Here is a 14,383-nt window from a genome sequence, read left to right on the forward strand (position 1 = left end):
ACCACAACAACATGCAGTGCAGTACAGATGTGCCCAAAAAATGCCAGATGGACCGCTCAGGATTGACATCACGTTCTCTTCATCGATGAGTGTTGCATATGCCTTCAACCTGACAATCGTTGGAGACTTGTTCAGAGGCACCCCGGTGAGGCTGAATGCCTCAGACACATTGTTCAGTGAGTGCATCAAGGTGGACTTTCCTTCTGTTTTGGGGTGGCATTATGTTGGGCTGATGTTTGCCGTTAGTGGTCATGGAAGGCACCGTAACAGCTGTACAGTACGTAAATCCCATTTTCCGACCGATAGTGCAACCATATCAGAATCGTATTAGTGAGGCATTTCTCTTCATGGAGGACAGTTCATGCCCCCATTGTGCACATCTTGTGAATGACTTCCTTCAGGATAATGACATTGCTCGACTAGAATGGCCAGCATGTTCTCCAGACATGAACCCTATCGAACATGTCTGGGATAGATTGAAAAGGGCTGTTTAAGGGCTATGTGACCCACCAACTACTCTGAGGGATGTACGCCAAATCGCCATTGAGGAGTGGGACAATCTGGACCAACAGCGCCTTGATGAACTTGTGGATAGTATGCCATGAAAAATACAGGCATGCATCAATGCAAGAGGATGTGCTGCTAAATATTAGAGGTACCAGTGTGTACAGCACTCTGGACCACCAACTCTGAAGATCTCGCTATATGGTGGTATAAGATGCAGTGCGTGGTTTTCATAAGTAATAAAAAGGGTGGAAATGATGTTTATGTTGATCTCTGTTCCAATTTTCTGTACAGGTTGCAGAACTCTCGGAACCGAGGTGATGCAAAACTTTTTTTGATGTGTGTATTTCATAATATGTAGTGTGCCATAACAAACATTGAATAATCTGCAGGTGGTAGAAGCTACCTCGGCAGCTGAAGATGGCTCAAGTGGATCCACATTGTCAGACAGCCGAACACTTATGAGCACAGATAGCAGCGGTGACGCCACATTGATGGATAGCAGCATTGAGGAAAGCACACCATCAGCACCCATAACACAACAGCAATCCAGTTCTTATTATGTTAAAACTATGCTAGCTGATGCTATGGGTGAGGAGGAAAACAGAACATCACTTGTTACTCGTGACCAGTCCCCTATATCATCAGAAAGGTAGGGCACCTGAAAGCTTTGTTAGTTTAAATCTGTCTTCAATATTTATTTTACCAATTATCTGATATATTTAGTTTGTGAGTGTGTGAGTTTAGCATGTATTATGTAACTCAGTTTTTTTTATGAAAATTCATATACTGGCTTTTTTATTTCTTAGAAAATTTATAAGAAGAGGAGTCAAATACAGTTATTATTAAGGAAACATGCTATAGCCAAACCAGACTCACATTTCAACTAAGATATGAGGAAATGAAGGATTTTAAAATTATGAAAATGATAATGGGGTGACGTTGAGGTGGATGTACTTGTTGGTGTAGATCATTACTGTCATATACCTCCATTATGATGACAGGTTGATGTATTCAAGACCACGGTTGGGAGTGGCTGACCAAAGAAAGTGTTAATCTGCCTATTTTTGATGTGTAACATTCTGCCGTATGCCCAGCTGAGACAGGTGTTTCAAGCTGCTTGCACTGGCACCAGCATGGGCACCACATTCCCCCACAAGTCAGACCATTCACATACGTATTAACACATAACCTCAAAGCCATACATCTGCATTGTTCATACTGTGCATGTGCACAAGACGTAGGATTTCTTCTTCTGTGGCTCTTGCATTGCTGGAACAATTGTACTCTCACATTTGTGTAAGCACGTTCAGTTTCAATGGTTGCTTTTTCTGCTCAAGTGCCTTCTGCTTATATCAACAACTCACACAAAACATTCTTACACTATTGCTGACACTACCAATAGCACCAGTGGTGGATATATATTGGGGAGGGGGGGCGCTGGGCGCCCCCCCCCCCCCCCCCCCTTGTAGGGCCGCCCATATTGCCACCCGTGCTGCCCCCGCCAGTCAGCCCACACGATGTTCATTCATTTCTTTTGTCAGTCGACTTGACTGAATTGAGTTATCAAGTAGTTGTAGTTTCCTGTGTAGCAAGCACGTCCGCGTTATCGTATTTTATTCGTTTCATGGCTCATAGGTAGCTTGTGATCTCGATACGTTATTCCATCTGGCATTTGTTCGAGAAAAGTCATGAATATTGTACCGTTTTCTTGTACAGAGAACCTTCAATATGTAGCATTATAAATACGGAGTATTCAACGAATAGGAAGCTAGTTTACATTCAGCAGAAATAATAAGATGGAAGAATGAATAAGTAAAAAGTCCAAGTTGTAGCAAGTGCAAGTGTAAAGATTAGTCAAGAATGAGAGTGATCAGTTGATTGTGAAGTATTAATAATAGTAGTTCATAGTAATTTGTCAGTAAAAATATTGTTACAAGACGCATAACAATATTTTTACTAATAACATAACAATAGTTTCCATTCCTAACTCGTAATAAGAGTTAGGTACAGGAAACTATTGATGCGTAAGTCAGCTCAAGATATCTTTAGCTCCCCCTCCTTGAGGTTTTTCTATATCCGGCACTGAACAGCAGTCACTTGAAAATTATGATTGACAGTACCTACGCCATTCTGTGACACTTCAAGAAAAATAATGTAATGTTCTGTTTAATACAGTCCAATCTTCAGGTTCGTCAGTCCAGTCTTTTTCCAATACATTGTAGCCTTCACTATGATGATATGGTGTAGTATTTTCCTTGTCTTGGGGACAAAAGAGCTTCTCTGAGTTTTCATTCACAGCTTCAACTTTGTAGTAATGTATAATTCACTTTTCCAAAAACTTGACGGATTTCAAATAATTTCTTATTGAAATAGTCAACCACATTATAAGTGATGGACCTGACCATCCTGGCATAACATTTCTTTCAATTTTGCACTTACTAAATTTCTATTTGCTTTCTAGAGCCACTAAAAATTTTGTCTTGTTCCCATTCAAGTAGCACTTTGTAAAACCTCACATTACTGACCAGAATAGGCATGATGTAGGTGACCTATTGTACACTGTATTGTTTCAACCAGATTGGAAATTGGACAACAATTATACATCTGAATTTGGCATACTTCTTTTGCCTCTAAGAAATTGTTTCCATGCCTTTTGTTGTGGCCTTTTGTCTGTCTGTAGGCATTTGGGCTTAATCACATTCTCAACATAATCGTCAGAATGCTCCTTAACCATCACATTGGCATTCACATTTCTCGGGGGATAAGGTCTTACAAATTTAAATATCAGTTCCATCATTACCATCGTTTGATTCCATTTAGAACATGAAATGTCTAATTGTTTCAGTATGCGGTGCATCAAGCATACTTATTGGATAGTCTATACATTAAATCTTTGGCCGTTAACCCAAGGCTTAAAAATGTCAAGTCCTTTATGACATATTACCAAATATATAAAAATTTCTTCAAACCCAAATGTGTGGAACACAAATTTTTTTGCGGTCTTCATACTGGTTTGATGCAGCTCGCTACACTAGTCTATCTTGTGCAGGCCTCTTCAAGCATTCTATATTCCACAAGAATCAGAAGCAAATCTAATCTGGCATATATATTTTACTTTGGGACACTATGGAACAAAGAAATGTATACAGAAACTAAACACTTTCTGTTATTTCACAAATGTGTGTAGGAAAATTCGCAAAATTTTCCAAACATGTACTATTTGTCAAAAGGCAAATCCTGAGAATCCTATTATTCCCAGTAAACTTAAAGAAATTGTAGCAACAGACATAGGTGGACAGTATCCTGGACGTAGAGGCGGTGTCAAGTATGTACTCACTCTGTATGACCTTTTCTCAAAATATGTGAAACTGTATACCGTAAAATGCACAATAGCCAATACAATCATTAAACAGGTAAGAAGAGATTATATACCTAGCATTGGCAAACCTGTCACCATCCTCTCGGACAATTATAAGTGGAGGTAGATTTTGGAAAATAATGACATCAAGATTGTCCTTATCTCAGGATGTAGCCCTCAGTCTAATCAATGTGAAAGGGTCTTCAGGAAACCAAATTGTTTTATGTGATCTTACATGTCAGGGAATCATTCCAAGCAGGTGAACTATTTGTCTCTTTTCGAGGGAGTTTACAATAATTTGCCAGTATATGACTCTACACCTAAAGATATAATGTTAGATGTAAAGGAAACTAAAGACTTTTGTGATCTACCTCCGAAGATTCCTGGACAACTGGAAACCTATGATAACAAGATACGAAATGTATTGATTATTCTAGCAAATAATGCCAGAATCAGAAAACATGAATTGGACGAAACTATAAAACAAACTCAGAAATTTACAATAGGTGTGCTGCTACTTTTGAATATTCACCCAAAATCTTGTCCATTGAAGCGATGTAACACTAACTGGGCACTCCTTTGTGAAAGTCCATACATGACTGCTTGCATTCCACAAACTGATTTCTATTTGTTGCAGAATCCTAGAACAAATAAAATAGTTGGATTATACCATCTTAGAGATTCACATCAGTTTCATATAAAAGCATAAACAAAGTCATTAAAGAGACATGCAGGTAATTGAATCACAAACCACAAATGTAAAGCACAACACCATCTCTACAGCTTACGAATATACAAAATTGTCTAAGATATTTTATTTCAGGTCAGCAGCTAAGAAGAAAGAAGGGATGGTGAAGAAGAAAACTTTATTATGATTTAAATGATGTCCTTATGTTAAACGATTTATTTAATTTATTGTGCTGCATAATGAAGGTTATGCCACTCACTCAGGAATTTACAGTGTAACAGTTATGACAGAAGACTGAGCACAAACAGAAATCATACCTAGAAATGAACTACATTTCAAAACACAGAATGAAACCACAGACTTTCAGAATATAATGTAAAATGTCAAACTAAAGCAGACAAGTGATGTAGAAGTACAAAATCATTACACAAAATTGGAAAACAGATTAGGGTCCACAAATACATCAAGTATTGTAGCTTGTATCCCGATTTAGAGTAATTTTAATTCTTACTTAAACTGTAGTATTTGATTCATAGATATGCACATGAGCTCCCGTGGTGTTGTGTGGCTTGTGCTGTGCCTAATCTTTCCTTTCAGGCTTCACTAGTAATTAAAAAAAAGAAGAAATTATATGGTGATATAAAAGAAACATAGAATTGCTGCATAAACAAATGTATAGTAGAATGTTTAGAATGATAAAAAAACAATGAACAAAATTGTATAAATAATGACAGGAATGTTTTAAGATACCATAAACTGTGATAAATTCGAACGTTGAAGTTCAATGTAGTGTACAGTGAAACATGTGCAGGGCTACGGCAAGTTGCAAAAGCAAATATAAATGAGTGAATACTATGGGTGTGAAAAGTAGTGTGGAAATGTTCTCAGTAACGCGATGACACCCACCTGCCTAGTACAGCGTCCAAAAATAAAAGTTGTCCCAGAAATTGTATCACTCTGCAAAAAAAGGAGCAATGTAAAAAACAAAACATTTTATGTAAAGCATGGAATGAATGTGGATTATGAGAAAAGACGCTCTTAACAATGATGTCGAATAAACAGTTAATTTCAGAAACACTAACCTTAGAATGATTTTAAGTTTGTCTGGACACTTAGCAAACACTGCACATTATGATCAATCTATCTGCAAAGATATTAAAAATCATTAAATTAATGTCATTATATATATTGCAAGTATAAGCAACATTTATTTTGTGTGTGTTTATTGTACTATATGTTATATATTTACCTTGCTATTTCTGTGTTAAAATGTGTAATTTCCTCTTCTATTGATGATGACCTTGATGCAACAAGCTAAACGTTTAACCACTTGTGATGACTAAGTTGAAAGGTTTGCACACTGTACTGTGGAAAGACGCATATAGCAAGCTACTGTGCATATCAGAGACTGTTGAAGTATGAACGTTGTGTGATGTTGGCTGTGACATATTCTGCTTACAATGAGACTAAAGTAATGCATTAGGAAGCACAGTGCTAGAATTTAAATATGATTATTGTGTAAAAATGTAAAAAAAATAAAAAATAAAAAAAAACTGATATATGTGTGTTTTTGGAGAATATTGTAAACAAACCTTAGAAGTCATCATCATCATCATCATCATCATCATCTGTATGTATGTATCTGGTACACTATGAGGCACCAGATGGAATGTATCTGGTTCACTACCAGGCACCAGACGGAATGTATCTGGTACACCACCACAGGCCCATAATTTATGGGAATTGGATTACTTGTTTGTAGACATCTGGTGCCACACACCTCTGGAAACATACCAAGGACTTGTACAATTCGTGCCCTGCAGCACTGCTGCTGAATTGTTACCAAGTCTGCAGAACAATAGACTAATTAAGCATGTGGTCATTATGTTTTGGCTCAATTTGGTGACTTGTTTGTAGACATCTGGTGCCACACACCTCTGGAAACATACCAAGGACTTGTACAATCCACACCCTGCAGCACTGCTGCTGAATTGTTACCAAGTCTGCAGAACAATAGACTAATTAAGCAGGTGGTCATTATGTTTTGGATCATCAGTATATAGTTTTAGTCATGAATAGAACAGGTCATGTGGGATGTGAGTTTGTAAAATAAGGACTGGCAATTTATTAAGCTCATGCATCAATCTGTGGCTTGATAAATATTTACTTCATGAACATTTTAATAGTTTGATTTTATTTTCCTGAATTGATCTGACTACAGTTTTTGAGTTTAAGACCTCTTAACCCTCATTTCGAAGTTCAGGACATCTCTCTGTTACACTGTATTACTTTGGATCTTGGCTCATAGTTAATGACCTTTGCATCTTTATAAAATATAATTCATATCATCATTTTCAGCAGATCTGATCTTGTGAAAGTAGAGTCAGAGCAGACAAGTGGCCATACATCTGGAGATGAACTAGAAACCACAACTTCATCTGATATAGAAATTATTTCTAGGTGAGTAAACTTTATCAAAAGTATTTACATAATATATCAATATTAGAGAAGAAAAGTTGCTACTCACCATACAGCAGAGATGCTGAGTCGCAATAGGCACTACAGAAAGCTTTTGGCCATTAAGGCCTTTGTCAGCAATACCCACACACACGCGCGCACACACACACACACACACACACACACACACACACACACACACAACAGTGGTTTCAGTTGTCAGAGACTGCAGACGTGTGTGCAAGTTGCGTTTGCATGAGTGTGTGTGTACTTGTGTCTATCGCTGACAAAGGCCTCAATGGCCGAAAGCTACAATTGTGTGAATCTTTTGTTGTGCCTATCGCAACTGAGCACCTCCGCTATATGGTGAGTAGCAACTTTCCTTCTCTAATATTGTTACATTCCATCCTGGATTTTCCATTGTATTCACGGAATATATCTTATTTATAAACAAAGTAAAGACTTATAGTGACTGAGGTTGCTTAAGAAGTCTGTAGTGAATCCAAAAGGCATATTCAACATCTGTGGAATGTCTTTTAGCTGAAAACCATCCACATGATGTACATTGTGACACTTTACACACTGTTAAGAAAAACAAAGATGACACTACTGGACATACTTGGTTGATACACAGGCAACACAGTTAGTTTTTGGAAGCCTAAACACAATACCCCCTCATTAAATAAGTTTCATTTATGAAAATGTTAGATTGCAATAGTAAAAATCAATGGTATTATCCGTTTTTAAAATATAACAATTTCCTTTATAATATGAAAATATATACTTATCTTCTTTTTAAACAATCTTTATTTGTATCACTAGTAGCTCAGTAAGTTGCATGTTATTAAATCTGTGATTGCGACGTTCAGTTGGCACTTGATGATGGCCTAATGAGTCAGAAACTTGTTTGTGATGACATTAATTACAATTGTAGAATGTCAGAAAAGTGTTTCCTTTTTGCTATTATTGTCAAGTTCTCTCAAGCACTGATGGAAAGTTCGGTTAATATTACTTATTTTATTTTTTCCCACTATCGTCACAATTTAGGCAACCAATAACTGAAATAAGTTTACGATAAGTAGTGCTAACTTTTTGGTCAATATTAAGATGTCATAAATCAATTAATTCATTAGAATTTGCTTACAATAAGAATGTTCTCAAGAAGCCTCTTCAGAATAGGGAATTTATATTCAATGTCATTTTATAATCTGATGAATAAGGTATGATTATATACAGAAGCACATTATCTGAGGTACGTGGTGTTATAGAGGTTCATAAACTTTTTCTAATGTAAATCTATTGTAAATCATCTCCTACTTTATTCTCATTGTAACCTCCTGCTACCACATGTTTTAAAATTAGTTATGCAGTCTGTTCTGAGCCAAAGTGTCATGGGATGATTTAGATTAACTGCAGATTTTGCTATTATAGAATTGTCACTGTGTGGCTGGTAAGTGGTAACATTTGGACGACAGTTTTAATATTTGGCATCCAGCTCATGAAAATAGAAAAAAAATACTTATTTGTGCCTCCCTCATCCTCTACCCAATGTAACTCTTAATAAAGTATTTTTCAAATAGGAAATCCCATAAAGAGTGTGATAAAATATTATTTATGTCATATGTGGTAATAACTTTTGTCCTTTTTTGTGATGTGTTGCAATATCATCCATAAGTGAGTAATCAAGTTTATGCTGACAGTACTCTTATTTGTTACATAGTCCAAATGGAGACAGCAGCAGCACACACTCCCGTCATAGTCCAGCAAAACTGTTACAGCGAGCCACAAGAGGAAAACTAGCCCTAGCAGTTGCTGAACATGAATGTTCGAGTTCACATGGGTCAGAGAGCAAGTTTTCAGTAATTCCAAAAACAAAAGGTGAGCAGTATTATTAATCATCTGTAGTACATACTCCAGGTCTACCCTAAGGTGTTATCTGTGTATCTGTCTGTCTGTGTGTGTGTGTGTGTGTGTGTGTGTGTGTGTGTGTGTGTGTGCGCGCACGTGTGCACGCACGTGTGTGTGACAGACAGTCAGAGATTTCTATATGTAAGGTATTATTTTAGTAAAGTCATCAGTTTTTGTTGGATGAGCATTGTTTTCAGCTGTTTCAATTAATGTACATTATTCCAGATAATAAGTGTGATAAATTCCACAAATCTTACCAAGATGACTACAAAAGCTTTTGAACGCTTGCTAAAAAACCTTTGTTTGTAGTGTTAGTGCTCTGACTTAGCTTTTGTTTTCTTTCCTTAAGACCATCATATATATTTCTCTTGTGTGCAAAAAAGATAACACTTTTAATGATAAACAGGCCACCAGCGGGAACTTTCTGAGACTTCTAGTGGAGGTTCCGATGACAGTCACTGCCAGGAGGTGGAGAAACTGTTAAAGGTGAGTATATGTACATTAATTTGTAGTACATTATAAGGGTTATATTAATATGTTTCAGTTTGTGCTGATTTCCTGTTTACATTAAATTTGTACCAAAAATTTTCATAATACTTCGAAAAAACTTCCCAACTTGTTCAATACTAGATGGAATTAATGTAAATAAAAAGTCAGGAAGTGAGAAGTACACTCACATTAAAGCTAATCTAGCTCAAAGATACCATGCATTTGTCTCACAAGGGTCATTCCATGCCAAGTGGTCTAGAGGCTAGGATTTTGATGAAATTTTGTATGAACATTCACACATGTTCTCAATGAACACTGGTAAAGTTTCAGTTTCAGAAATTCAATACTTTCGGAGATACAGTCACTTGTTTAAGACCATAGCAGAGCTTTCTATAGTGCGTCCTTGAATTTTCAGCAACTTTGAGATGAGATATCTCTGTAAGTATTTGCATTAAAGAAACAAAACTTGGCCATCTTATACAACTTTTAGAGCTCTTTAAAGTAAAATAAGGATTTCTGAGCAATTTTCGTATAGATAATTTGAAGCAAAGTTGGGCAAAAAAATAGCTGTTTTTAAAAAAATGCGAACTTAAGTTTTTTATATCTCCAAAAGTAATTGTGGGATGTACATGAAACTTTGCACACCATAACTCACCAACACAAGGACTTAGAATATGAAATTTCATTCTCCTATTGCTTTCCATTATTTCACAAATCTAGGGTAAAGTTGATGATTTATCAAAAAGTGCTAAATGTGGGTATTTTTAGTCAAATTTTTCAAAAAAGTGTTTTCTCCAAACTCTTCTAAACTATGGCCATTAGAAAGAGCATATTCTAAACTATCTAGAAAAGTGGATTTGATTTTGAAATACAAGCATATAAGGCCCTAAAAACCCTGAAATCTTTTATTTTGCCTTATACATGTTTATTAATGTCTGGGATAAGTGAAATAAGAAGTCCTGATGAATAGGACCTAGCTTAAGTCCAAATAGCAAAAGAATAAAAATAGAAACAATGTTATTTCCTAATTGTCACCTCCCCCCACCCCCCCTCTCTCTCTCTCTCTCTCTCTCTCTCTCTCTCTCTCTCACACACACACACACACACACACACACACACACACACAATTATTATTAAGAATGAATGTAAATCGTAAAATTTATTTGCATAATCATCTAATTATTAGTTGCCTGTTTAATGAACAACACCAGCTTACTGATGGAAAAGAAGTGTATAAATGAGTTGCTATGGTCCACGGTGGCTTAACCACTGCTAGTTTCATTTCACCTGAGAATACCAGCATTCGCATTGCCATAGGGGCCACGCCCTATAGCTTAGCAACAACAGCCATGGGTGGGTTTCTTTACCAAGGATCCCAAGTCTGATAAGGGTTTCTTTACACAGGTTCCCAAGCCTGATAGTAAAATTATTTAAGTGCCCTGTGTAAAATTAGAAGGCACTCTTGGGTTCCTTAGATTGTTTCCTCTAACCTATTTCAATTTTTGTTATGCTACATTAATTTTCTGATGAATATCAAGAGGAATGGTGTATTGCCGGCCAGACGAATTTACTGATGGAGCTGGAATAACTGCAATAATGTGGTGTTCCGGAACCCAGCACTTGTCACTTCTTGGTGGCCAATAAAATGAATTTGCTGGACCATGTGGGTGCATAAAGTTTATTAATGCATCCCTTTGCTCTGTGGAGGGCTCACGGATATTTCCAGTCCACCACACATTTTCATAGATGCCATGCAACATATTGTCCTGGTTGGAGAACAGACATTAATGTGCCTCCTTCGTTACTGTGACCCATTTTAGCTAGAAAAGATGAACAATCACGTGAAACTCTGCTGACCTGAATTGTTGTTTCATCAATAGGTAAAAAGTGATGACTTTCTCTAGTGCCTGCTACAGTTTGTCCAAGTTTAAACCTCTCTTCTTGTGACACAATATTTTTTTCAATTTCATCTTTACTGACGAAAACAAATTTAATTCCATTAATGTTTTCAGAGCAGAAGTGAAACAGATCTAGGGGAGTAAGAATTTGTCCATTAAATGGCCGTTGCAAGCTTGCTCTTGCTGCTAACCGCTTTGTTGTACCTCCAATCCCATCACAAGGTGATTTCCCATGACTAGTAGCAAAAAAATTCCATTCGGCTTTCATTCCAAAATCACTCTTATGATAACACAAATTAAGGAAATTCTTGAAATTTTTGTATTGAGCACTGGAGCCATCACTGAAATAATGAATGTGGGATATCTGTGCAAACCGTGCTTTTATATATTTGATGAGCTCCTTGATAAAAACATGACTGTAATAGTGTCATGCCGCAAACAATCACTGATAATGCAAAAACTTAAAGATTCTAATTTCTCATTTTGACGAAAGTAGATAACAAATGGATGAATTGTTGCTTGACTATTGTCCCAGTGGAAGCCTTGCACAGCATCCTGAATGATAAAAGAATAATTTTCTGCAAAATCCATTAGGACAACAAGCTCTTCGTCTTTCAGATGCCATTTAAGGCCTTTTAAGATGCAAGCTTTGATGCTTGGCAATGTAATGATGGCATGACAGACTCCATATTTTATTTTTTTACATCTTCAATGAATTCATCCACTACCATTTGCTTCGTGTCCAGTGTGGCCCGATCGGTATGTATCCATTGCTTAAACACAATAACTTCCTGTGGCTCATGATCTAGGAAATAGCTGGCAATTTCAGATGCTATAGCTTCGGGCCCAGGACACCTTTCACAGCGATGTAGCATGCACTGTTTAGAGTTCAAACTGCAAACTGCCTTGCTGAGAATCTCCTTATAATTTTCACGTATACCAGCTCCGTTAAGCATAAGCTTGACATTTTGGTGAATTGCACAGACGCAAACTGCATGCATTCCAGCTGATCCTACTGTTACACACCATTTGGGTCTAAGTTCACAAAACTTTGAGAACCCTATTTCTGGACCATTTATATTCTTATAGATAACATACATTTCCCGTAAATTGCAAAGTAACAATCTTTTCTGCATGTATGTCTTCCTATCTAAAAGTCTAACTGAAATACTATCTTTTTTCCAGGGCACACCCTCCTATACTCATCATTTTCAAAAAAAATTCGCTCTCTACTAGCAACTTCTGCTGGTAATTTCCTGCTTTGCCTATTTTTGGGAAGTGCCAGAATGCCCTTCTCTGCCTTAAGCTTCTGAGCATTCTTCACCATTCTTGTCTGACTGCCCAACTTACAGGTGCCAAGGTTAAAATTTGCATCTGTTCTTTATGAATTGCATTCTGCATCTTGGCTTTCAGTTCAGTCAGCAAATGTGCATAGTCGGCACAGTTTCCACATTCCTTAATTTCACTAGCATCTTCAATTTGTCGGTTTACTCCCATTGCATTTACAATTCTTTTTTTAATCACATTTTGAGCCTTTTGAATTTTCTTCTTCACATATTGGGGCTTATCTCTGTAGCTTACTGTTCTCTTCAAGGGTGAAATACCGATAGACAATAAGCTACTATTTAATTCTTCTTTTGGTGTAAAATCCTCATCAGAATGTGACGATGAGGCTGATAAAGCTTCGTCCAAGTGTTTATTTAAGGTAGTCCTGCAAGCCGGACAAAGACCTGGCTTTATGTTATTAACAAGCTGCTTCTTCAACATATCAGAAGCCTTATTAGCTGTTTCAGTATCAAGAGTGCGAATTCCTGCCTTAAAATTATGTTTCACCTTACTAAAGGGATTGAAGCATTTTTTTTTGTAACCTCTCATATTGTGTCAATAACAGGGCTTCATGGTGTAGGCAAACTTGAGGGGTATTATCCAGCTTTGCTTCAGAACGTTGGACCAACAACTATTTTTCCTCATCACTAAAATCCGCAAACCATTTTAAAGCAGCTTTTTTGGCAAAGAAAGTGACATGACACTTTGTTCCACTATCTCCTTGCCCAATTGAGTAGGAATGTATGCTGTTCCCTTCTTCATCCATCTCTAATCAGTAACTAAATAATGTATTTGGCCTCTAAGTGCAAATTATAATCTGCTTAAATTTCAGACAGATTGCTACTGAATGAAATTATACACAATGTATAATACCAATGAAAAAACCTAATAAGAGATATATGCTATAAAAGACACAATCAAAACAATTTTTTGTAAATTAGATTACAAACTTTGATGGTCTTACAAATCACTTAACAAGCCACACTCAGTCAAGAGAACCCACTCACTATGCTGCAAACACACCACTGAAATACTAATTGTTCAAAAAAGGCTCACAATAATGAAACAATGTGATTGTTAAAGTAATTGTTGCCATTATATTTTCTATAAACAGTGAATCTTGTGAATTCTCTGTGAAACTGGTGGTTACATATTTACCAAGGTAGTAGGCTACATTTAAGTGTGATTAAATACAAAATTAAAACTCTTGGATGTTTAACCAACCAATTTCACATGTTTCCCTAATAACTTTAAGACAAAAATTCACAGCTTACAACACCTAGGTATTAAAATCTCTGCAATATTGATTGGAAGATTTACATCACTTTATGCATGATTCAAGCAAACCGATTCTTTTTTGGAAAAATGTTTTATACAATTGAATCCAAAAATTAGGTCTTCATTTTCCACTTGTAAATATTTACAATTTTGAGAAGTACAGAAAATATGAAGCTATTATTCATTGAATTCTTTATGATCTCTAATGTGTTCAAACTTCCAGTGCACCTCTTTGATGATGCTACTTTTTAGGGCCTTATAGGCTTGCATTGCAAAACCAAATCAACTTTTCTAGATAGTTTAGAATATGCTCTTTCTAATGACCATAGTTTAGAAGAGTTTGGAGAAAACACTTTTTTGAAAAATTTGACTAAAAATACCCATTTTTAGCACTTTTTGAAAAATTGTCAACTTCACCCTAGATTTGTGAAATAATGGAAAGCAATAGGAGAATGAAATTTCATATTCTAAGAC

At 36.4% G+C, this 14,383-nt stretch overlaps 1 protein-coding gene across 4 annotated transcripts in view; it reads left to right on the plus strand.

Annotated features, from left to right (window-relative positions):
- LOC124789769 (TATA element modulatory factor-like) overlaps positions 1 to 14,383 on the plus strand; it is a 178,229-nt gene that overhangs the window by 60,955 nt on the left and 102,891 nt on the right. For 3 of the 4 annotated variants that reach the window (XM_047257228.1, XM_047257229.1, XM_047257231.1), the window contains 4 exons: positions 897 to 1,156; positions 6,912 to 7,013; positions 8,731 to 8,888; positions 9,325 to 9,404. In XM_047257228.1, coding sequence (XP_047113184.1) covers positions 897 to 1,156; positions 6,912 to 7,013; positions 8,731 to 8,888; positions 9,325 to 9,404 — 600 coding nt within the window. The remainder of the gene's footprint in view (positions 1 to 896; positions 1,157 to 6,911; positions 7,014 to 8,730; positions 8,889 to 9,324; positions 9,405 to 14,383) is intronic. The other variant, XM_047257230.1, reaches the window with a different exon arrangement.

Source organism: Schistocerca piceifrons, chromosome 3 (genome assembly GCF_021461385.2).
Source record: "Schistocerca piceifrons isolate TAMUIC-IGC-003096 chromosome 3, iqSchPice1.1, whole genome shotgun sequence".
Classification (NCBI taxonomy): Eukaryota; Metazoa; Arthropoda; class Insecta; order Orthoptera; family Acrididae; genus Schistocerca; species Schistocerca piceifrons.